The sequence below is a fragment of the Heloderma suspectum genome, chromosome Z (assembly GCF_057233095.1).
Source record: "Heloderma suspectum isolate Gila_16-S chromosome Z, 16-S_ref, whole genome shotgun sequence".
Lineage (NCBI taxonomy): Eukaryota > Metazoa > Chordata > Lepidosauria > Squamata > Helodermatidae > Heloderma > Heloderma suspectum.
In genome coordinates, this window is record NC_139476.1 from 8,937,938 (window position 1) to 8,962,441 (window position 24,504).

Sequence of the window (24,504 nt, forward strand, 5' to 3'; positions counted from 1 at the left end):
GTGGTCCTATGGTACTGACAGAAAGACAGGTGTGCAGACATCCTCTTTTATTATTACAGAAGGTATCTACGCATTTCTTCTTTTCCACTGCGAAACAACATATATTAAATCACTGAACCAGAAACCACAGCCTACAGCAGAATGATCTCCCCTTCCCATCAATCCATCAAAGGCTGAATCGTTATAAACCTAGGGGGCTTGTGTGGTTTGAACCTCGTGCATGGTTTGCAACAGGCGTGACGACCTTTTCCAGCCTGCAGGCCAAATTCTGTTTTGGAGAAGCTCTTGGGGCCTGCGTTCTTGTGGTGGGTGGGGATGACAAAGTCCAACCCCCTTCCCCCAAATTCCATGGTTACCCATTTATAGGACGAGGCATGTCTACTCAGAAGGAAGCAGGTGAGCTTTTCCCTCCATAGTGCTGGGTGGTCTCAGGAAGATGAGCTGCCAGGTCCAATGGGGAATCCACGTGAGACAGCGATTCCCCATCTCTAGTCTACAGTTTGGGGTTACCAACACACTCCCTGTCTCCCAGATTGATTTGGGAGACAGCTCTGTCTCCCAAATCATGCTCTGATTTCTCTTTTCAGTTCAGGGGTTCCCCTCCTTCTCCTTTCTATTTTCTTTCCTCAAGGACAATGAGATCTAGCAACTTCACTCTCCTTAAAATAAATTTCAGATCCCCAGTAAGTTGTTAGCATAGTCATACTGATATCAGAACAGTCTCTCATCCCCTCTCTCAACGTTTTGGTTGTTATATAACTGGATGTGCCAGAGCCGGTCTTTCCGCCTGACCTGCATGCCATGGATGCTCTAGGATATTATCTGAGTATCAATTAAACTTGGCTGATGTGCTGAAAACATTGTGCCTCTCTGTCTGCCAGCATCTCTATCCTACACAGACCCATCCTTAATCTTAGGTCAAGAATTCATCTCACATTGCTAAAGGCACTTTTCTCTGACTTACTCCCAGGCAAGTAAGTGTACTAAAACCTTAACCTGCAATAGCATGGCAAAGGCAGGATGAATTAGTAAATTAATCATTACAGGTTTTTAAAACACACCAAAACTTAAAAGAATGTTTAACAGAATGAATGCTTACAGCCATTGGTATTTTGCAGGTTTACTCACAAATGTGCATCAGTTTAAGAGCATGTAAGAGGTGCCCCAGGTATGCTGTTTCTGGCATTCATTCGTAGAATCAGAATTGGAAGATGTCTTGGAGATTATCTAGTCCAACCCCCTGCTCAGTGCAGGAATCTACAAGTATCCCTGAGAGATGACCATCAAGCCTCCAAGCAAAAGGGAGCTCCCTCCCTCCCAAAACCAACAGTTCCATTATTGAAAAGCTCATACAGTTACAAGGTTTCTCCTACCATTTAGCTGAAATCTGCTTCCCTGCCATTTCCACCCATTGGTTCTCAACCTGCCCTTGGGAGGAATGTCTTCTGTGTGATTGCAGTGGTAGACTGCCTCTGAACAGGGAGGTTCCATTGTGCAGAGCCGGGGGACCTGTGGCTGTAAAGATGTTGGACTACAGTCCCCCATCGTCCTTGACCATTGGCCATTCTGGCTGGGATTGACGTGAGTTGGAGGGCCACAGTTCTTGAGGGCCACAGTTTCCCCTGCCCTCCGAGGTAGCCAGCATGGCTGATAGATTTCATTTCCTCTACTACAGATTGGCCGAATCCCTTTTTAAAACCATCCTCTTGGCCAGAGAATTTCATTAATGAATTCTGTGCCATGGGAATAAACTTTTCCTTTTGTCTTTCCTGAATCTCCTGGCAGTCAGCTGTATATAAATACTAAACCCACTGCGGTTTAGTATTTATGCACGGCTACTATTTTAATATAGCTGTTATATCGTTTTACTGACTACTGTAAATTGCTGCTGTGGGAGGATAATTTATGCTGAAAGGTGGCTCAAAAATCCATATAATAATAAAATAATAATCATTATGTACAAAAGGGGCCGCGGTGGCTTAGTGGTTAAGATGCTGAACTGCAGACCGGAACGGACAGCAGTTCGAGACCCGAGTGCCGCGTGACGGAGTGAGCTCCCGTCTTCAGCCCCAGCTCCTGCCAACCTAGCAGTTCGAAAGCAAGAAATTGCAAGTAGATAAATAGGTACCGCCTCTGCGGGAAAGGTAACAGTGCTCCGTGCACCTCGGTGTTCAGTCACGCCGGCCACATGGCCACGGAAGTGTCTTCGGACAGCGCTGGCTCTTCGGCTTAGAAACGGGGATGAGCACCGCACCCTAGAGTCGGACACGACTGGCTGGGGACACCTTTAATAATCATTATGATATGAGACAATCGCTATTAACGTCTGCCTCTCCTCTCTTTCATCCCACAATAGGTAACCGTAGTGGTAAATAGCTCATCTTACTACATTTTTAAACTGTTTCTTCCAAGGAGCTCAAGGTGATGCAGAGTTCTCTTCCCATCCTCACAATAATCTGTGAGGTAGGTTAGACTGAGAGGTAAATGCCTGCTCGTAGGTCATGTAATGACCTTCGTGGTTCATCGTGGCTTTGAACCTGGGTTTCCTCTTTCCTAGTCTGACATGCTAACTCTGCCTTCCCCAACCATGCTGGGGATGATGGGAGATGTAGGCCAACACAACCGGAGGGCACTGCTAATCACTGTGGCCACTTGCCTCTTTTTCTTTGACACAAATCCCACTGAACACAGCAGATGCTTCCCACAAGGTTCAGAAAAAAGGGGTGGTTGGGAATATCCTGTCCTGTTCAGATCCACAAGACAGAATCTCATCCCTAAGGAAGAATTCCAGACATGCATCTTACACAATCTGGCTTTTGTCTTTGCTGCAAAGGTATCTGTTGGCACACACATCACTGTCTTGTTTTGTTCAGGTTCTCGCCAATACTTTAGGACGGCCACACCAAGAAAGAAAGGGCAGGCAATGATTTTAAGCAGGCAGCAGGGTTTGTTTTAGAAAATTCACGCATGCTCGTCCAGCTATATCCACCTTACTGAGGGATCTTTTTCACTCTCTCTGTCTCCCCATCCCCATGGAAATGAATGGAGCAATTTCTCCAGTTGAGAAAAAGAAAAAAAAACCTGCTGAAGACAGGCTGGGGGGCGCAAAGTCAATCCCCGACCAAGGACCCTGTTGCCCCAGGGGTCCTTGGTGTGGGGTGGACTTAACCTACCCCTCCACCCGTTTTTCAGAGAGGATTTCCCCCCTTCCCTATTTAAATGAATGGAGAAACTGCTCCGATGCCTTGTTGAGTGGGGAAGGAAAAAGCCTCCCTGCTGGAAATTGGCTAGTGATGGGGTGATGGTCACATGCACCCATACATACCAAGACCCCGTTGCCTCAAGGGTCCTTGGTGGGGGGTGGACTTCGCCAAGCCCTCCAGCCGTTTTTTGGCATGGAGGCCTTTCTCCCCCGCCCACGCGAGTGAGTGGAGGAATCACTCCATTCCCTTGCAGATGGGGAAAATAGCTTGGTGGGCACCTCATTGGTGGTGTTATGTTGGAGACCTCTGCTGTAAGGTTTAGAGCAGCCTTCTCCAATTGAGTACCCTCCAGATGTTCTGGACCTGAGCTCCCCCATCAGCCTTAGCCAGCATGGCTGATGGTCAGGAGCCCTGGGGGTTGTGGCTGAAAATATCCGGAGGGAACCAGGTTGGGGAAGGCTGCTGGCTTAGAGGCAGCACCAGAATTACTTGGGAGCAGGGACATTACAGCTCTCCTTGCTCCCTCCTGCAAGCCTGATCAAGGTTTGTATTTAAGCAGCATGGATACAGCTACATCGGCTAGAGCTGTGCATAAATGGCTTCTCAACATTCTCCAGCCTATCTGTAGGCAGAGAAATTGGGGGGGGGGGGCAATTTCACCGGATTTCCCCTAGGGAGGAGAAGTTCTCCAACAGCTTCTCACAGATAGGGCTCAGTACTGACAGGGTTGTAACACAGCCCATTTGTGGCTAAGTAGCTTGGTGTGATGTACAGGGTTCTCTCCCTCCTGAATTAATATCCTCACAGCAGCCCTGTTAGGTAGGATAGGCTGGGAGTGCACCAGTGATCCAGACAGCTTTATGGGTAAAGCAGGGCATTTGAACCTGAGGCTGCTGTTTCTACACCCATACTCTTAATCCCTGCATTATGCCTCTGCAACTCTGTTGGTCCACGAGATTCCACACTATCGCCTTTTCTCCTTGGCTAAGTTTACTTTTTACTTTTCTTTCCTGACAGGTAAAAGGCAACCTGAGAGACAGATGGGATCCGGGCCTTAATCAGAGGTGCAGACCAATCCGGCATGGCCTTCTTCATTCCTGCTGGTCAGAAATTTTAAGAGAGACAGAGCAGCTTGGGTTTTCTGTCTCCAAGCATTAGCCTTGTGTGACCAGCCACAGGAGTTCTATTAGAGGCCAGATTTTTAGCATCCTAGTAAAGAGATGTTTTGGTTTTTTGGAGAAGCACTTAACACACACACAGACACACACACACAGACACACATATATCCTAAACTGGTACATGAATCATCCTTCTTGTTATTCATAAATCTTCTCTACAAAAAAAGGCCGGGAGGTGGGGAGAGAGAGAGAGAAATCCTTTTCTCCAATCCTGTTTATGTGTGTGTATGTTTAATCAACTATCATCTTGCACATATGTATTAATTTTTAATTAGAAACTCCTGCGTTTGTTTTCACACATTCTACCTGCCATGTTAATTTTTGTAAATCGCCCAGAGAGCTTTGGCTATGGGGCGGTACAGAAATGCAGATGATGATAATGATGATGATAGAATAGGAAGCCTGGGTGTTTCATTAGATTTTTTAAAGGTATTAAAACAATAATGGCCTCCATGTTGAGAAGTAATTTACCACTGAGTACCAGATGCTGTGGACAAATGGGGGGGGGGGCGCGTGGGGAGGATGAAGCTGGAATCTCCTCCCTGCTTGAGAGATTGTCGAAGCACCGAGGAAAGAACCCATTGGGGGAGAGCAGATGTACTCCTAATGCAGCTTTTGAGTCCAAGATTTGAAATCTGCTGAAAAATCTGTTGCAGACCATTTTTGAAACGCTACACATTTCGCTCCAGTCAGCAGAGGGTCTCCTGACTGTGTAGCATTTTCAGGGGGTTGGAGAGGCTGTCATGGGAAGGAGGGAGCGGGGAGGTCCACTTTTACCGAGGCAGTTGATCCAGCTTCAATCTGGAGCCATTTATTGGGGCTATGGAGCCATTTAAACCTTGCTCTAGTCTACATTAGTAAATATTTTTCAACATGCAGGCCTGATTATCTGCCCAGGGAACTTTTGTTATTAGGCAGATTTGAAATAGAACTTAAGTAAATAAATCACTTAAAGCAAAATAGAAGGGGCAAGTGAGGGTGCTTAGACTTAAGATTCCTCTTGAAACAAATATTTCCATCTAACACATTGGTGGAAGGTTGTCAGTGATCCAAACCTGCATTTCTTAATTCCTGTCCTAGCTTGTATACAATTTCATGCAGACGCTTGTTTGCTTGACATAATTTACTCAGAATGGGGACAGGTATCAACGTGCAGGGTGTTGGCCTATTTCCAGCCCCCACTAAAATGCTCAGACATGGCCTCCTAAGCTTCTCTGAAAGCCCTTAAAGGACTGACTCGCCCCGCCAGGAATTTGTCTAGACCCCTTTGAAAGGCCACCTAAACCAGTGCTCATCATCTCATTGGGTCACAGTGCGTTCTAACAGCCAATCCTGCGCTGTAAAGCAGCACGTGAAGAATCGACGGCCCATCCATTCCCTCAGAGTAAGAACATGCCGCGAAAAGGCTGAAGCTCTCTTTGCTCTCGCTTCCTGGTACAATCACACAACATTATCACACTGGCATGCGACAGGCCTGCACCGCCGCCCGCTGCCACAACACTCCACGCCACAGGGCCCGCCACACTGGCCGTGCAAAGGCCAGCTATCCCACTTTGCACCACGAAGGAGGATTCTCACATCACGCCAAGCAGCAGGAAGAGGTTTTACTGGTTGGTTGAGGGCTGGCGGCTGAACATTCTCCAGGTGCAGTAGTCCTTTGCGGTGAAGATGGGTGTGTGGAAAGACAAGTGGGGCACGTAGCCCGGTTTCCCCTTGAGTTCCTCAGCACAGCGGTTGCGGTTGACAACTGGAGGGGGGGAGAGAGAGAGAGAGATTGATTAAGGGAAGGTCCCAGGTTCAATTCCTCACCAGCATACCCAGTTAAAAGAATCAGGGAGCAGGTAATGGGAAACAGCCTTCATTGCCTGAGACTGGCTGGTTAGCGCTGATAATTCTAAGCAGCTTCCTAGATTCCTTATGTCCTAGTGAAGGTGTATTTATTTATCCAAAGCATTCTGTCCCAGTCTTCAGTCTGAAGACTTCCAGAGCTGCTTACAAGAATCAACGATCAGGTCTCTGCCCTCAGGCTCACAATCTAAAATGACAGCAGAGGCAAGAGGGAGGGAGGGAGGGAGGGGGAACTAGAAAAGCATTGATGGTGATGCTTTATTCAGTTACCCAAATGGATGGGAGTGTATCAGTTTAATTTGGGTTTGCACTGCATCTATTGTGCGGCTGGAGTTGTTCCTCTTCTCTTCTGAAGTTTCTCTTCTTTTAAGGTTCTAATCTGTTTCTTCTCCTCTCCCCTCAGGGCAAGATGTTCCTCAGGACCCCTTCTGGTGGAAGTTGGGAAAGGAAGGGGCCACCTCTGGGAGCGAGATGGGATAGGACAGCCTAGTGCAAAGGGAAAATCCCCCCCTGGCTTTAGCAGGTCTAGCAAAGGCAGAGACGTGCAGCTGGGCCCCTTGTGCCATAAAGGCAACCCAAAATTAAATACAAAAGTATATGCCGACTGGGTTGTGCCTCCAACTGGGCGTGGAGCTATGCAGATAAGGGTCCCCCCTTTAGGGTGCTGACGAGAGCTTAAACAAGCTCCCCATTTGGACTGCCAACTGCCATGTTGGCTTGGGCTGTTGACCAACGGACAGTCAGCATTCAACCTGTCTTTCTGCCAAAGGTGCCTCAGCTCATTTTGGAAAAGCTCTGCTGGACCACAGCAGGGCTTCTGGGCACCACACTTGAAGAAGGATGCAAACAAGCTGGAGAGGGTTCAGAGGAGGGCAACAAACACGATCAGGGGACTGGAAACAAAGCCCTGTGAGGAGAGATGGAAGGAACTGGGCATGTTTAGCCTTGAGGAGAGAAGGCTGAGGGGAGACAGGATTGCGCTCTTCAAGTACTTGGAAGGTTGTCACAGAGAGGAAGGCCAGGATCACTTCTCGATCATCCCAGAGTGCAGGACACGGAATAATGGGCTCAAGCTACAGGAAGCCAGATTCCGGCTGAACATCAGGAAAAACCTCCTGACTGTTAGAGCAATACGACAATGGAACCGATTCTCTAGGGAGGCAGTGGGCTCTCCCACACTGGGAGGCGTTCAAGATGAGGCTGGACAGCCACCTGTCAGGGATGCTCTGACCGGGATTCCTGCATTGAGCAGGGGGTTGGACTCGATGGCCTTGTAGGCCCCTTCCAACTCTACTATTCTATGATTCTATGACTAAACCTAAGCTTGTCCCATCGAGCTCAGCATGCTGCTTCCTACACTAGCCAACCAGAGGCCTGCAGAATGCTCATAAGTAGGGCATAATGGCAACAGTGTTCTCTTGCTGCTGTCCCTCAGCTGCTGGTGTAGAGGTAAACTGCCTTTGAACCTGGAAATTCCATTTATCCATCACAGCTAAGGCTGGTGGATAGACCTGAACTCTCCTCCTCTTCCTCTGTGAATTATTATTTATTTCACTGCAGCTAATCCCCTTCTAAACCCATCTAAACCCGTGGCAATAGGCCATATCTTGTAGCAGCCAGTTCCATAAACCGATTCTGCATGGTGGGAGGAAGTCCTTTCATTTATTTGTCCTGAATCTACTGCTGACCAATTTCACTGGGTGCCCACAAGAGGGGAAAACATCTCTATCCACTTTCTCAACATTACACGTAACTTCATAAGCCTGCTGCCTCGCAAATCCTTCCCTTAGCAGTCTTTAAAGCAGGGGGTGGAACCTGAGGCCTGGGGGTCCCAATCCAGCCCTTCAGGGGTTTCCAGAAGGCCACATCCCCTTCCCTGGTGGTTTCGCTAGGCCTGGCCCATGAGGGCAAAGGCCAGGGCTTTGGGGGCCCCCAGAGTGGCAAGTCCAGAAGCAAACTCCATTTTATTCCTGTAGCCATTGTGATTTAAGGAAGATTTAAGAAACTTGATTTAAGGAAGTTTAAAATGCAAAACTGAATTCCTTTTTTAGTCAGCGTTGGCAAACAGTTTTGTGGTTCTAATGTATCAGGAATGCAGAAGCAGTTTGAAAGCATGGAATGGCAGTGGAGGGGAGAAATGTTGGCTCCGTGCTTCACAACTGAAATAATACACATGGCTGTCTAAAGAGCCTCCCCACGCACATACATTGCCCAAGGTCTAATATTTTGGTGGTGTCCTGGCTTTTGTGCAGTTTCCCTCCACTCTAAAAGGTTGAAATGCCTCTCTTAAGGCTTAGTTACTGGCAGGGAGAGCTTTTAGCTAAAATGTATTGGTATTTTGGAAGAGGTTCTTTAAAGGTTCCCCTGCTTTAAAGCCTCAACAATTTTAGCCTTTCCTCACAGGGATGGTGCTCCAACCTCCCACTTATCTCCTTTCCTCCCCCCACCCCCGACCCCGTCTTCCTCCTTACCGTATTCTTTGCCAGAAATAGGCTTGTCTTTCCAAAGAAATGCACCCCATCGCGTACTAGGTTCCAAGTACTGAGCAGGGACAATAGGATCGTACCAGCTGCTCTCTCGCAAATGCTGGGCATAAGCTGAAGGAAGAAGAGAGAGAATGCAGAGCACAAATGGATGTTGGCCAACTTGGTACTGCTACAGCCAAAAAGGCCAATACATTCCTTAGTTATGTGACTAAAAAATGACCTAGCAGAGTGGGTTTTCAAACTTTTTACCGCCATGTTAGTGCATTACCAAGGAATCCCTGCGCGTCTGTCACAGAACCCCGATGCAACTGCAGAGGGATTCTGGGAGATTTCTAGTGCCACATCAAGTGGGCCAACAGTCCAGGCTGGTCATTCATCACTGTCGCCTTGCCTAATTCAAGCATATGACACAGCCAACGTTCTACGCGCAGCACTGGCAAAAGGACTTTCAAAGAAGCTTCCAGAAAAAACTTGAGTTTCCCCCTAGAAATACTATTTGAAAAACCACTTATGCTAGCAAACAACTAATCTTTTGAGATGGGGCAGAAGGGCTGAAACAGCCAGTGTGTCCAGGCAGCTTAGCTCCCTCACTGTAGGATTCAACGACATTGGTTTATTGGTGTGGACTGGGTGACACAAACCACACTTGAGAGGTCACAGCACTTAACCTTAGAAGTTATAAATCAGTTAACTGGAGAGCACGTGGCTTGAATGTAGGAACAATATAAAGCAGGTGCATAATCATAGAATCATAGAAGAGTAGGGTTGGAAGGGGCCTATAAGACCATCGAGTCCAACCCGCTGCTCAATGCAGGAGTCCAAGTCCAAGCATCCCTGACAGGTGGCTGTCCAACTTCATCTTGGATGCCTCTAGCATGGGAGAGCCCAACACCTTCCTAGGTAATGGGCTCCATTGTCGTATTGCTCTAATATCTACAGCCATGTTAGAGATCAACAAAAGTTTCCAAGTTTGGATTTTTTGTACAAGGCAAGGTCACACACAGCCCAGGCAGGAAAATGAGGGTTTAAATACAAGGTTCACAATAGCCCAGGCAAGAAAACATTCCAGGCAATTCAAGACGTGGTCCAGGAAACTGGTTCAAGGCTAGAAAGTTACACACAGGCAGGGATCAGTCCAAACCACAGATTCTATCCTGGAATCTCTACTGTATGCATGTCAAGGCAAACATCAGTTCAAGACACAGGTTTAAAGAGACAAGGGGCCACTTTTGAAAGAGAAACCAGAAGGTGTTCCACAAGGAAAGACCAGACAAATAATGTCCCGGAGTGGCAGAGGGGTTTCTTTGTGGGACCTCTATGATCAGGAGCTCAGGCAAACACAGTCTTGGCTTAAGGTGAGTCCAGGGTTAATATGCTCCAGGGTAGCAGAGGATGCACAACTGAAGGCAAGAGAAAGAGCTCTAGGCCATAAAAGATGCTGACACCGGCTAGCTTATAAACAGGAGTGGTTTCTAAGCTCATTAATAATTACCCTGTTCCGACCCATAAATACTCATTACGTCAAACCCGGGTGTTTCTGCTCTACCCTCTTGGGCTGATGGTGTGAGCGGAAATACACCTCCTTCCCTCGTGCTTGTTTCCCATGAAAGATTTCTCAGGTAATAAACCAGATCTCGCAGCTGTGTTGGTTAAGACACTTCACTCTTTCAAATCCTACCCTTCCTTTTGCCTGTAATTAGCTGAGACATTGAGCAGAGACGAGCTCCCATGGCTGCGAACTCCCCTGGCTATACTGGATTCTACATTATGCTTATTACATCTGAAGCAGATTTGGGTTCACAGGCTGCAAGGTCTAGAGCAAATCCCAACACAGTGTATTAGAACTGAGCCAATTACAAGGCCTTTAATTGACTAAAAGGCTCCTCAGTTAAACTGGGGAGCACATTTTAATATTTTAACACACGTGTTTATAAAAACCAAAGCCACTAACAACCACCATCTTAAATGAAGCATCATCCACCCCCTTTCCTCTCACATCGGAGACCATGACACATGTATGCATTGTCTAAAAACGGTGGGCAGGTTCCAAGAGGGGTCTTGAACACGTGGCCAGCCCTGCTGGTTGCGGTCCACTTGTGCATGACTCCTACCCCTTGCAGCTGCAATCTCTGTAGATGGAGATGGAGGTCCACAGGCAAAGGCCTCCCTGCTGCTGTGGGGCTTTCCAGTGTCAGTGTCAGGCCTTGGATCCACCAAATGCAAAGCCCCCTTGATCACCCAGAAAGGCAAAAAACATATGCCAGCTTCCATTTTATTTTTCATTAGTGTCAAGGCATGGGGGGAGTCTGAATGGGCAGGGGATAAGAAACTCCTATCCCCCAAGCTTCTGCCCTGTCCATTCTTTGCCATGGAATCTTCCCAAGTCTTATTTATTAAAGAAATCTTAAACCAATTAATGGGTTACCTTGGCAGGAGGCACAGCCCTAAATACAGCAAGGATCCCCTGGACATCAGTGTCTAGGCAGGGGAACATTTTTGTCGTGATCAAGAGAGAGCCGTGGGGAATGGTGAAGAGAACCACAGCTCAGCAGCACCACATCAAACCTTACCAGGCGGTAGAGTCCTCTCCCGTTTAGCATGGGATCTTTGCCAGCGGTGGTAAGCCTCTCGGCCGATGCTGTTGGTGAGGGTGTACCAGGCATCACGGTTGTGGCTGTTGGTCAGCCCTGTGTACCAGGTCTGAGGGATAGCGTCATAGCCCATGGGGGTGAATTTCCAGCGAACTGCCTCCTTTATAATGGGGGCATTCACCGGCCCCCTCAACGACAGGTACTCATCACTGCAGAGATGAAAGAAGCTGTATTAACCAGATGCCACAAGATAAAAGATTAACCAAATAAATAATGGTGCGATCCTATGGCTAGACGGCCATAGGATTTGTCTGTTTCTGGGAACCGACCTTGAAGCCCGTGCTCCGAGGCCAGTTCCCAGAGAGCCATCTCATAGGCGGCACAGATGGTCCCCGCGCTCTGAAGAGCAGCACAGAGCAGGGCAAAAGGGAGTGTTCCCGGGGACGGGAATGTCTCGTGGCTAGACAACCGAAACCGGCCATCTAGCTGCGAATGCAGGGCAGCCGACGCGCGGAGGAGAGGATCCCCTCTGCGCTCCTCCCCCTGTGCATTGGATTGGTGGTCACCTCAGAGTTCGGAGACAGCCGCCTGTCCGCATAGGATTGCTCCCTAAAAGGTTAATACTTATTAACCAAGACACCCTAAGATCCATTACAATGGAGCAGGAAAAGTGAAGTGACTTGAGGGTGAGCTCTACGCCCTGAAACTCAGTTTGACTTTGGGTGAATTGCTCTTTCAAAAGCCTGGCCTGTCACAACAGGGTTGTTGCACGTGGTCCTGAACTCCTCAGAGCAGGGCTGCTGAACCTCTTTCAGCCTGAAGTCCAAATTCATTTTCTGAGAAGCCCAGGGGTGTGGGGCTGCATTCCAGGGATGCACAGGACCAATGGCAAGAGGGTGGGGCTGAAAATGCAAAACAAAAAAATACCAGCACGCTGTAGCTTCAAGCTCTTACTGCCAGGAGCTAAAGCCTTTGGAGAGGCATTTCAACCATTTAGAATGGGGAGAAAACTGCACAAAAGGTGGGAAACCGCCACATGATTGGTGGTTGAAGGAAAGGGGTGGGCCATCTGGGAACCCTGGAGGGCCAGATTGGGAGACCGGGTGGGCTGGACTGGTTCCCTGGGTCTGGGGTTCCACATCCCTGTCTTACAGAAAGTGTAGGAGGTAAAATGAAAACGCTGGGGTGCCAAGGTATGAATGATCCACTTGGGTCAAGAACAAACGAGACAGCAGTTTTCACCTCCATCAGGAACGCACCTTTTGGAAACGTAATGGGTCTTCTTAATTGCCCATTCAAGATTAAGCCACCCCAAAATACTTTACATTAAAACAGGGGTAGCTCACAACAATATACCATTGCTGGGAAAATCCATTTCCCTGTAGCTGCTTGTGAAGATTACAGCTAAACTCAGACGGAGCAGGGAAACACTAGGTGGCAGATATTGACCTGGTTCACACAATCGCAGCACAGTTCACAAGCCACGGTGGCTTGTTAACCCCGGTTTGCATGATCGCAGCATGGTTGACAAGTCATGGTGGCTTGTTAACCCTGGTTCACACAATCGCAGCACAGTTCACAAGCGACGGTGGCTTGTTAACCTTGGTTCGCACGATCTCAGCACAGTTTACAAGCCATGGTGGCTTGTTAACCCTGCTGCACATGCTGGTTATGTGCTGACCAGATTTGCTTAATTACCTTCGCTAGCGCAGCTTGCTGTGTCATCCAAACCCAGGCGGCATGGCTCATCTTGAGCGGGAAACAACCCTCAAATAACCCATGGCCTGTTGCTGGGTTATTTGAGGGTTGTTGCCTACGTCAAACAAGACACCTGGGTTCGGACCCAGCAAGCAGCACAAGCGTGGGTAATTAGGCAAATCCGGCTGGCACTTGCTTGGCAGACACAGCAGGTGCAGTGTGTATCAGCTGCAGCAATTGTGCAAACAAGGGCAATATCATTGTCCCTGGTGATCGAAAAGTCCCACGCTTTGACCCTGTGAGCCCTAGCTCCACTAGAAAAGTGGAGTCGGCAGGGCTCTGGGTACAGTTGTTCCGCTCATAACGTTTCCACAGCTTATGTAATGTAGTAACTCAGGTACAATACAGTAAAACACAAATATAAGGTGTTTTGCAAAACACGAACACATCGTAAGGCGGGAGTTGAAAGTGTGGACGTGCCGAAGTAAGAAAAACGTAAGTGAGCACTAAGTTCAAATACTCCAAGCACAATGGTAATTTTACATCATTCACTGTACCCCAAGTTTGCAGTCTAGGATTAAGTAGAGATTCAAATAAAATTCTCGAAATTTCTGCCAAACGTTTAAAGCCATAGTGACTTGAGACTTCCAGGAGTTAAAACTTGGTTCATTTAGATGGGGCAGGCCGGGGGACAGGCTGGGACATGAGAGAAAACCCCGAACCCATCCCCATCCCCATGACAAATCATGGAAATTGGATTTGGGCGACCATCGAAAATATGCAGATAAAATAAAGTTAGACACTCACCTGTACAATGGAGTGGGGAAGTCGGTCTCTAAGGTGCTTTGAGGAACATACGGACGATTTAACACCAGATCCTGATAATTCAGACCGTGGAAATCCATTGCCCCCCCAGCTCCCAGCACAGGCCACCTTAGGAGACGGAGCTTACCTTGTGCTATCAGGTAAGCGTGGGAAAAGCTGCAAGCATTGTTTGCCATACACCTCTTGGCAACCATCCCCTTAGCAACGAAAGAGGCACCCTGGATAAATGGAGGAGAGAATAAAAGATGGTGCCCTCAAGACACCAAAGATCTTGGGGGATGATGGCATGGAAAGGGGCATGGAGAAGAGATCCCCATTTTCCTAGGAAAGCCACAAAGTGGGTAAGGAGAGGCTCTGGCTGGACTTTTTCAGCGTGAGGCCTTGCAACTTGCCACGTTTTAAAATTTAAGGTCACCTCGGATTTTGTAAGCTGCCTTGAACAGAGGGAGGCATGTACGTGTGTGTATGTAACATAGAAAGACTAACAATGAAATATTAAAAATATATTTTAAGCTGAAACATTGAGCTTACAATATATTTAATACTCTGTTGTATAAGAATGATAGAAAGATTAACATTTTACCGTAAGACAGAGTGCATCCACAGTGCCTCCTTGTTGCTTTGCTGTTGTGCCACTTTACACCAACCTGTGTGCGCGCGCACGTGTAATAAAATTTAAAATTAAGAGGAAAAAAAGAGAAAAGGCTCAATTCGGCCTCATCTTAGCATACAATTTGCCATATAGACAGACCTATCAGTGTCTAGTTTGTTTAGATACTAGCACAGAAAAAAAGGTATGAAAATGTTACACAAGATTATGGAATTGTGCCTAACTTCTGGCACCTTGTTTTGCTACAAGGTTTTGGTTTCTCCAATTGCTTTCCAGTTTTTCAGTAGTGTAGGACACAGCTTCCCATGAAAATATGACAGAAAATATGGCCCGTTTGTCCTGGGTAGCTTGATATGCTCTCTTCTAGTCTTGACAGGCAGTAGCTCAAGGCTTTTGCACCCAGTGGTGCAGCTCGGGCCAGACCTTGGGGCCAAAGTCCAGGGCCACACAGCTCAGCACCCCGCCCCCCAACATACAACCACCCAGAGAGTGGCAGGAGCAGACTTTGTTTTGTCCCTCTAATGGTGCTATGATTTAAGGGAGTATAAAATGCAGAACTGCACATGCTCAGCAAATTCCTTTTTAAACCGGGGCTGGGAAAACAGCTTTGTTGTTGTTCTAACATATCAGGAACACAGAAGCCGTTTTAAAAGAATGGAAGGGAGGGGAAGAGGAATGTTCATTGTTTGCTTCACAACTGAACACATGGCCATTAAAGTGGCTTCCTGTAAGACCATTTAAGTCCAGAGTCTAAAATTTAGCATTCGTGTGCTCCCACCGCTGGCATGGCCATGAAGCGTTCAGAAACTTTTGCTTAGATTAACCGTGGCTTGCTGTGCCATCCAAACCTGGACAAACCGTGGTTAATCTTAACTATGGTTGGTGAAAACAAGCCAACTTCAAACAACTGTTTATGAAGCTGGCTAGATGTCAGGAGTCCTTTAGCCCCCACTTTATTTCAACGCTGAAGACAAACACAGACACAGAGAGGCTTCAGTCTACAGCTTTTAATCCAATTACTTCACAGGGTCATACAGATGCAAATTCTCAGTGATTCTCAGTCTACAAAGGAACGCCTTCAGGGGGATTCAAAAGGTAGTTAAGAGCCCAATTTTAGGGGGGGAGGATCCTCTCTCCCATGAGGCTTCTGAGCACAGCTTCTCACCCAAGGCCAATCGGGTAGACCATCTAAGTTCTGCCCCAGCCTTCTCTCTTTGCTCTGCGCCTGGTGTCTATTAGATCAGACTCTCCAACCTCCCCTCTTCTGTTTCCTGTCTCACGGGGGTGTGTGAAGATGAACCCTCAGCCAGCTGGGTGTTTGTGACCTGAGAAGCCGGGCCAGTCATGTCTGGACTCGCCTGGGAAAACACCTCCCCCATGTCTGGCAGTTCTCCTTTGGAATCTAAACTGCTATCCCACTCCCTGCGCTCAGAAACAACCCTGACACTAGGTTTCACTAACCATAGTTAAGATTAACCACAGTTTAGGGTTTGGACAGCATGCTAAACTGCAATTAAAATAGAAGCAGAAACTGTAATTAAAATTTTGAGCTCCTCAGATTTATAACTAGTGAATTCCTTGGGGGGGGGGTTCGGTGATGAAGATGATGCAGCATGTTCTTTGTGTTGTCTTTATTGTGTTAACCTTGTTTCAAAGCAAAATAAAATGTCACGATTAAGAAGCAGAAGCTTCCTATCTCTTCCTTGCAGCCTCACTGGAGGAGGGGAAGGGGGAGCACACAGGTCCCGCTAGGCTCATTCTCATAATGCTAAGCGACAGGATAGTGCTGTGTGCAAAGAGAAGTGGATCTATATTACAGGTAGCCAACCTGAGCTGCAACTGGCACAAGGTATTGGGAACCAATTCCCTAGGGAGGCGGTGGGCTCTCCCACATTGGAGGCCTTCAAGACGAGGCTGGGCAGACATCTGTCAGGGATGCTTTGACTTGGACTCCTGCATTGAGCAGGGGGTTGGATTCGATGGTCTTATAGGCCCCTCCCAACCCTACTATTCCATGATTCTATGACCAGAGATGTAAAGACCCAGCATTTTTCCCCACCTCCCCTTTTGGACTCCCCGCCCCTCAAATCTTTCCAATTGGATATCCTCTCTTTCAGAATGAACTAAGTGCTTTTTAAGACAAGTTTTTACTCACTAAAATGTCTAGTTCGAAAATTCTTATGCAAGACAGCATTAGAGAATAATTATAGCGTTAGAGAAGAATTCCCATGCGTACTGTAGAGTCCAATGTTGTTAAACATATCCAAAAATAATAGCAGTATTTAATAATGTGACCGAATGAGATGGTTTTTGTCTAAATACACCTCCTTTTGTTTACTACAAAATCTGTGGTTTCTATTTTCAACATTTAATCCCTTTAATTCCCAGATGGCAAAAACTAATATACATATACTTAGGTAGTGCAGCGATTTGAAACTCTCTCTCTAGTATTGGGTATAATTGGCAACTTTGCTTGTAAAAACTAAGCAAAATACTTTTGTGGCTGAATATTCTGTGCACTTATCTGAGAGTAGACTCTACTAAACAGCAGACTAGGTCATACGTCTGAGTAAACATATATAGAATTATTTTATGTAAGCTGCTTTGGGAGGATTTTTACCTGAAAAGGCAGCCTACAAACATTTGGATAAATAAAGCAAATTAAATTACTCTGGAAATTTCATAAATACATGAAATCGTTAGCATGTAAAATTGTACTGATGCATTTTTATGATGTTAAAAGATCAGAATCAAGTTGAGGTTTTTATAAGTAAGTATTGCATATATTTCTCTTTTCCCCCAGATTTGGGGGGGTTTCTCAAGGGGGCGGAAAACTGCTTTTTTCCACGGCTTCAAAATTTCCAGATGTTTTACACTTCTATCGGGACTTTATGGCATCGCTGGAACTAGAATGCAAAGGTGCAGAGACGTGGCCATAGCACAGTTAGGGTTACATGTGGCCAGCATTATGGTGTTTCTCCCCCTGCCTGCTCCCCCCACATTCTACGCCCAGACAATCTAAAATTCTGCAACCTGGATAAGCTTATCCAACTGCACTTATCTATTTCCTGCCTCTCCAGCAGAATATTGATCAAGGCAGCTAAAACAAAATTAATTACAAAATTAAATTAAAAGGTAGTAGATAGCAGAAAACGGATTTTGTTGTCCACTACCACTGGGAAGGGGGCAAAATCTTAAATCTAACAGTTTATCTCGTTTTCTGAAAACCTGCTCTGTAAATTTTAAAAATATCCCAAATAGAACAAGGTTTATAGTGCTCATAAAGCTTTCATTAAGGGTTTGAAACTTGCTTTTTTCTTTAGCTAAAATTTTAAAAATCCTTTGATATAAGCAACTTTCAGTCCTCTAAATCAGGGATGAGGAACTAGATAAGGTTGGGGAGCTGGATGATCCAGCCCTCCATTGGCCAAGTGATTTCAGGGGGCACAGCTATGGTGACCTCGTTTGTTCCCAGCCGACATGCCGGAACCTGGCTTAGGGGGCGCTCACATACAGCCCAGTTGTCCCGACTGAGCTGGCGGCTGGAGGAGTGGTCCAGCTGTCAGCTCAGCACCATAATTAAATTGGCAGCTGGAGGACTGCTTGGCCTGCGCAGCATCTTCCCCCCGTCAAAACGTGCCGCATGGCCAAGTACCTGGGCTTGGCGGCAGCACGCGAAGAGGCTCAGCTGGCACTAGAAACAGCTGTTCCACGCGGTGGACGAGTCCTCCGTCGACTACATCCCCCCCACTACCTTTGATCTGTGACTGGGGTGGGGACTCAAGCAAGGGAACCCCCACCCCCTGGAGGAATCACCAACAGCTCTGCAGGCCGGATGAGCAACTTTTGGGGGCCAGAGGTTCCCCATCCATGCTCTTAATCAAGAAGGTAAGGCAGAGCACAAATGCTTTCTTTTGTTTATGCTGTGCCTTGTTGAATCACAGAGCGTGCACGCACATATACACGCAGGTAATGCATCTCCCCTCCCCCCCAAATGGAGCGGGGCAAATTTCTGGAGCCCAGGAATTTGGAAAACAACAAAACTTAAAATTCATCCCAGCTTTGAAAACACCACACGCTTGCCAAGGTAAAGTTGACATTTACAAGTCCTTTTAATACCAGATACATTGACTTTACATACCAAGTTACAAGGGTTTTTGTATCATACCCCTCCCTCCCTCCCCTTCTGCCTCTTAGAAAACGCACTGCGCACAGAAGAATGCCACACACAGGCATACTGTCCCCCCCAAAAAAAGAACACCCAACCCAAATATACTTAGAATTTTCATAAACATCTGGCCGGAAAGTAACATGTACTCAAATACAAACTTCCAATGATACCCCATCATTTCACCGGCACCCAATTACTCGTTTCTTTGTTTTTGCACAAAGCTAGCCAACAAGCTCTTGTCAACCCCCCTATGAGAACAGGGGAGACAAGACACATGTACACACACATCAAATACTTATTTGGAGGCAGCCACCCACCTCCTTAAGAAGGCCCCTTTCCGCAGGAACTGCTCCACAGAAAGCAGGAGAGGGAGATTCAAATCACTTTTTTTGGGCCGAGGACATGATCTCAAGCTGGAAACCCATAATCGAAGTCAAGACATGGTAGGTCACTTGGCATGTGACAGTCCTTGGGTTACACAAACCATGGGCTGTCATGCATGAGCAGGAAAGAGCGGCCGTGCTGCCTGCCATGCGCCATCCACTTCCATTTTTAATCAACAAGCTATGATGGGCCCATTCGAGGGTTGTTGGGTATGATGTGTGAAGCTGGACTGAGAGGTTGTTTAGGGGCGAAACAACCCAGCAGTTAACCCAACAACAAAACACGGGTTAAGTGCTAGGTTGTTTAGCCCCTAAACAACCCATTGTTCTGGGTTGTCATGTCATGATCCACGATCTACAAAGGAACGGATCATGGCTTACTGAATAAAAGTGGAAGTGGTGGGCTCTCTGGAGGCAGCACGCCCTCTCCCCCCTGCTCCTGCATGATAACCCATGGGTTGTTTAAAGCATGGGCTGTCATTATGTACGAACCAGGTCACGGGGTTTTTAGGCTTGGAGGCAGTCAGTTGACAGCTCTTCTTGTAAAGTGCTGGATGGAGCATGTCAAGGATCACATCACATGGAAACTGTTGGCAGTTCCTGGCAAGGGAATTTCCCCAATTGAGTTCCCTGCCCCGAGATGAAAATACCTGGGTTTTTTAAAAGCAGAAAGGGACTTGGGTAGATCTGGGGGGAAAAAATCCAAGGCCACACTCCCCGTTCTATGAAGATGTGGCTGCTTCCAGCCAAGAATGTTCCAGTCAGTTCAATACCACCCTGCTCTCAAATAGGGTGGGCAACTTATGGCCCTCTAGAATGGCCTACAACCCACATTTTCCCTTGCCACTGACTATGCTGGGTGGGGCTGATGGAAGTTGTAAGCCAAAACATCTGGAGCTGCCCACACCCGATCTAACAGCACCAGGTGATTGTACTTCCACACCAATCTTTCCCAACCTGGTGCCCTCCACCAACTTGTAGGCCAACACAGGGCACCTGGTGCCCTGTGTTGGACTACAACTTCCATCCCCCTCAGCCAGCATGGTCATGTAGCTAAGCAGATCTGGAGGACGACAGGTTGAGGAAGGCTGGTCCACACACAATGCACAAGACAAAAGGTGTGCACGAACAGCCCTGGGTTTCCCCAAACACGTTACCAAGAGCAAAGACACTGCAAATCAAGAAGCCAAAAAATGTACAGCTGGGGCAACTACTCACATACAGAACAGACTGAGACTGGGTGCAGAAAGACAGAGATCTTCAACTTCGAAAGCAACACACAGAACACAAGTGCTTTGGTCTCTCTCTCTCACACACACACACACACACACACACACACACAGTTCAACAAAACAGGCTGCACTCTGACCTGTTCTGCAAAAAGAACTTGAAAAAAGTCCGCTCTGGATCTAATTAAAGCTCTTTAAATGAAAGCAGAAAACCTTCTGTAGCCATTTTTTCCCCTTTTCTAAGACCAAACACAATGAGAACGAAAACATGTATGGCTCACAAGGGCTGAACCACTGCTTGGCCAGCCAGTCCGAGTGTCCTTCTGTATGCTTCCAGTTCTCTCCCTTGCATCTTAGTTTGGAGAAACCATCGTTTGCCAGGACACCCGACTCCTGGAGGCAGAGGAAGGGTGTGCACAAGCCTGACATTCATACGAGATGACCAAATCATGGCTTGGCCTGCTTTGTGTGAAACAAGCCTACTTTTTCTCTCATTTTTGAAAGCATAAACATTCTCCCCACACCCCTAAAAAGGCTGCCCGCCTTTACTTCTGAGACTCTTGAATGCCAGGGCCCCCCGACTCCTTCCAATTTTCAGCCATGATTTTGAGATGACCTCAAATACTTGCTCTCTCTCCTTTTTTCTTTTCCTGTCTGTGCCCCTGCACTTATTTACATTAGAAGGAAATTCCACCCAAATCAACAGAACTTCATCCTTCCCCCACAAGCATGCTCAGGATTTAAGTCTTAAATGTCAAGCTGTTTGGGGACAAGAAGCATCATTCATTTCTGCTTTCCCACAAGAGCTGAAGGATTAAGTCAACTATACCGCAGCCTGGAGGCCTCCGGGGGTGCCGGACTACAACTCCCAGCCACCCCAGCCACCAGGCCCAAATGGACCGGCTGGCTGGGGATGATGGAGGTTGTTGTTCAACATATTTGGAGGGCACCCTGTTGGGGAGGGCTGGCTTCAATAAAAGACTTTCCTCCCTTGCTCCCAACAAGCTGATTCACCCTTCATCTGGTAGTCATCAACTCTCCAATAAAGCTACGCTTGGAGTCAAAAGGAGAAGTGCAGCTTTGCAATGCTTCAGTCGGATCTGGCTTCCTTCTTACACTGCATGCAATTTTTCTTTTCCCCCACTTCTCCCCACAGACTGAAACAATCCCAGTACTGTCATTCTTAGTGGCCCAGCATGCATACCCTCAAGTGTGTGTTCGTTCTCTCTCTCTCTCTCTCTCTCTCTCACTCACACACACACACACACACACACCAGACACTCTCCTCTCTTTGAAGCCCTTCCCCCTTGTTCCCTGGCCTGAAGGATGAGAGTAGAGTCATTTGGCAGTTTCCCATCCCACCCACCCCCTAAATAATGTCCAATAACATTCATACTCGGATATTTAATAAGGATCTCTGAGGCTCCTCTGAAGAGATTGACAGGCCGTGCTCCCATCCACCCACCCCGGTTCCCAAGATCATGGCCTCCGGTTCCATGCATGCAGGTTAGTGGTTCTTGACCCCAAAACACAGTCTTTTGATGGGTTTTACCGTATCCGGGTGAAGAGGTTAAGGACTGAAACGGACTCCTAGGATCAAAAAGAAAGGCGAGGAATTGTTAGCTCTCTTTCATTCCCACTGGCTGGTTACCAAGCATTTGTTCACACAACTGGATGCACCCGTATCATTGATGCACCCGTATCATTGTAAGGGTAGCCCATCTAGCTCAAAACAGACCAATGTCCTGTTTCCAGCAGAGGCCAGCCACATGCCTCCAACAAACCCAAAACCAGGATGCGATGGCAAACCTCTTTCTTTGCTCTTGGCCCCGAACATTTTGTATTCAGAGGTAGACTGAATGGGGCCATTTAGCACCATCCGCCTGTAGGAAGGATCCCAGCATGCTCTCCAGAGGACTACCCCCTAACAGGGCCTTCTATCACCCCCTGCCCTATGGGAAGGATACTTATCTTGTGGTTCCCCCACCCTATCTCACGCCAGTCAAGCCCGCACACGCACAACCATTTTTACCTTGGTGGAGCGCGTTTTGCTGAAGACGTTCCAAAACCTGAGCGTCTCATCTCCTGCTCCCGTTACAATAGCCTCCCCGTCAGGTGACATTGCCTGCAGAAGGGAAGAATGTGAACAGAAGCTGCCAGGGAATGTTTCCTGGGAGAAGGGTGCTGCTGCAAGGGAGACGTGCACCCCCCACCCCCATAGAACATAGTTTTCTACTGCTCTCTCACACACACACACGGTGCATACCGATAAGACGAGGCAGGCCACAGAGGGTGAGGGGAAATGCTCACCAGGTAGAGGACTCTGTATGAATGCCCGGTTAGCTTTGCCACCTGAGTCAAGGACGGGTATTTCCAGACAAGAATCTGGTTCTGCGAGTATCCGTGAGTGCTCACCTGCAGAGAGAAGGCGCTTCAGATCAGAGCTAGGAAAAAAGAGATCTAGCACAGATGTTGTGGTGGGGACCAGCAACAGGCAGCCCACTGGTAGGATCTGGCCCTCCTTAGAGGCCTGACGTATCCCCTTCCAGTTGCAAGTGGATAGGAAGGGGGCTCCAACGATGGATGGAGCTTGCTGCAGTCTACTCGAGAAGAGGGACTTGCAATGCCACCTCCTCAAAACAGCCCTCCTGTACAGGCAGTAGCCAACCTAAGAACACAAGAAGAGCCCTGCTGGATCAGAACAAGGGTCCATCTAGTCTAGCATTCCGTTTACACAGGGGCCAACCAGCTGTCGACCAGGAACCCACAAGTAGGGCATGAGCACAACAGCACCCTCCTGCCCATGTTCCCCAGTAGCTGGTGTACGTAGGCAGACCACCTCTGGTACTGGAGGTAGCACAACCAGGAGAAGGTTAAGCACCATGACCTAGCTCAGCTGAGGGACTCATTTGGAAGGCCATCTATCTGTACAGGGTTGTTGTTGTTGTGAGGATTACAGAATATTAAGTATTTTAAACACCTGAATTATGCTGTATAAATGCTAAATCATGAGGATAAAACCACAACAGCAGAACGGCATTTTTATTCAATGGCGTTTTTACCCAGCCATCCCTGCAAGGAATTCAGGATGTACAAGTACGGTTCTCCCATGATCCTGTTTTACCCTCACAACACCCCAGCAAGGTAGGTCGGGCTGAGGGTGTGTGTGTTCAAATATCGCGGGGGAACGGTAGACAAGCCCATAACGAAATCCACAAGTCTCAGCCCCCTCCAGGCTGATGAAACCAAAGCACGCCCTACTTCCCCTCCAGGACTGCTGGAGTCAACCCATCCAGCTGTGCTCAAATGACTGGGGGAGGGGGTGTTTGTGCACCTGGTTCCCTTAACCTCTGTGATGCCCCACCTTAGCTGGCTTGCAGCATCTGGCTGGCCACTGTGGAAAGCAGGATGCTGGACTAGAGAGTTCTTTATTTATAGATTTGTACCTGCCTTTCTATTAAAAAATGGCACTCAAGGTAGCTGCTTAACTGTTCCAGGTGGCCTACTCTTTCTGTTTTAGAGCAAGAGTAGGCAATCTAGTGCATCCATGAGTTTTGGACTACAACTTGTATCACTCAGCTCTGTTGTGTAAAATACCTTAGTTGTACTTTGCTAGCTTTAAATTTACCAGTAAACTGTTGTGGTTAAACCCTGTTTCTAGAGTGACAGTCACCCCACGTGTACAACCGAAACCCCACGTTATTGGGAAGGGAAGTTTAAAAGAAGGAAGGTGGAGCTCTTAAGGAGGCAAGAGATCCTTAAGGGGTTGCTCAGGGCGTCCAGGTCATAAGGGGAACCCTGACAGTCCCCAAGTTCAATACTTTCTCCATTCTATTACCCTAGTGCTCAGCTGAAAAAAACCACCACCACCACCAGCACACAGGGCCCCCTCTTGGAGGCAGGGTAGCCTAATTTGCTCCGGCCAGAAGTCCTTACCAGCTCATTGGCGTGCTTAGACCAGGCGAGATTGCACACCTGCGACCCAGTGTCAATGCACTGCAAGGGCTGTCCGGTTAACGTGTTCCAGAAACGTATGCAGCGGTCCGCCGTTCCGCCCCCGGAGGCCAGCAGTCCGTGCTGGTGGGGAGACCAAGCAATAGCTTTGACTGCTGCGAGGTGCTCCGTGTATTGCTGGACGGGGCTGAGGCTGGAGTGGTTCCAGACGAGGAGCTGGGGAGGCAGGACAGACTCGTGAGTACCTGGCTTTCAGAGTACAGGGGCTGCAGGAGAAGCAGGTGAGCCAAATGAGTTGCTACTCCAGCATGCCCCTCTCTAACACTGC

General features: G+C 47.8%; 3 protein-coding genes across 7 annotated transcripts in view; 1 reads left to right on the forward strand and 2 right to left on the reverse strand.

Moving 5' to 3' along the window:
- The window catches only part of LOC146333618 (GRAM domain-containing protein 2A-like), a 28,234-nt gene extending 23,219 nt beyond the window's left edge, over window positions 1–5,015 (forward strand). For all 4 annotated transcript variants that reach the window (XM_084825983.1, XM_084825986.1, XM_084825988.1 and 1 more), the window contains exon 13: window positions 4,221–5,015. In XM_084825983.1, coding sequence (XP_084682109.1) covers window positions 4,221–4,224 — 4 coding nt within the window. In that variant the 3' untranslated portion in view covers window positions 4,225–5,015. The remainder of the gene's footprint in view (window positions 1–4,220) is intronic.
- Window positions 35–14,126, reverse strand: TEKTIP1 (tektin bundle interacting protein 1). The gene is made up of 4 exons (XM_084825989.1): window positions 13,812–14,126; window positions 11,286–11,515; window positions 8,701–8,826; window positions 35–6,128 (listed from the first exon to the last, which is right to left on the reverse strand). Exons 1-4 carry the CDS (start codon window positions 14,021–14,023, stop codon window positions 5,986–5,988), a joined length of 711 nt encoding a protein of 236 aa, XP_084682115.1. The 5' UTR covers window positions 14,024–14,126; the 3' UTR covers window positions 35–5,985.
- A 6,745-nt stretch (window positions 14,127–20,871) lies between these two features.
- The window catches only part of FZR1 (fizzy and cell division cycle 20 related 1), a 34,574-nt gene continuing 30,941 nt past the window's right edge, over window positions 20,872–24,504 (reverse strand). For both annotated transcript variants that reach the window (XM_084825981.1, XM_084825982.1), the window contains exons 11-14: window positions 24,159–24,392; window positions 22,533–22,637; window positions 22,255–22,347; window positions 20,872–21,812 (exon numbers count right to left, since the gene is read on the reverse strand). In XM_084825981.1, coding sequence (XP_084682107.1) covers window positions 21,771–21,812; window positions 22,255–22,347; window positions 22,533–22,637; window positions 24,159–24,392 — 474 coding nt within the window. In that variant the 3' untranslated portion in view covers window positions 20,872–21,770. The remainder of the gene's footprint in view (window positions 21,813–22,254; window positions 22,348–22,532; window positions 22,638–24,158; window positions 24,393–24,504) is intronic.

What these genes read in the sequence shown, in the direction of transcription:
- TEKTIP1 (XM_084825989.1), bottom strand. Translation starts at nt 14,023, where the DNA reads ATGGTTGCCAAGAGGTGTATGGCAAACAATGCTTGCAGCTTTTCCCAC. An exon ending in GGAGAGGACTCTACCGCCTG is followed by an intron (nt 8,827 to 11,285) that starts GTAAGGTTTGAT and finishes TTCTTCCTTCAG; the next exon opens with CTTATGCCCAGCATTTGCGA. An exon ending in TATTTCTGGCAAAGAATACG is followed by an intron (nt 6,129 to 8,700) that starts GTAAGGAGGAAG and finishes CCCCCCCTCCAG; the next exon opens with TTGTCAACCGCAACCGCTGT.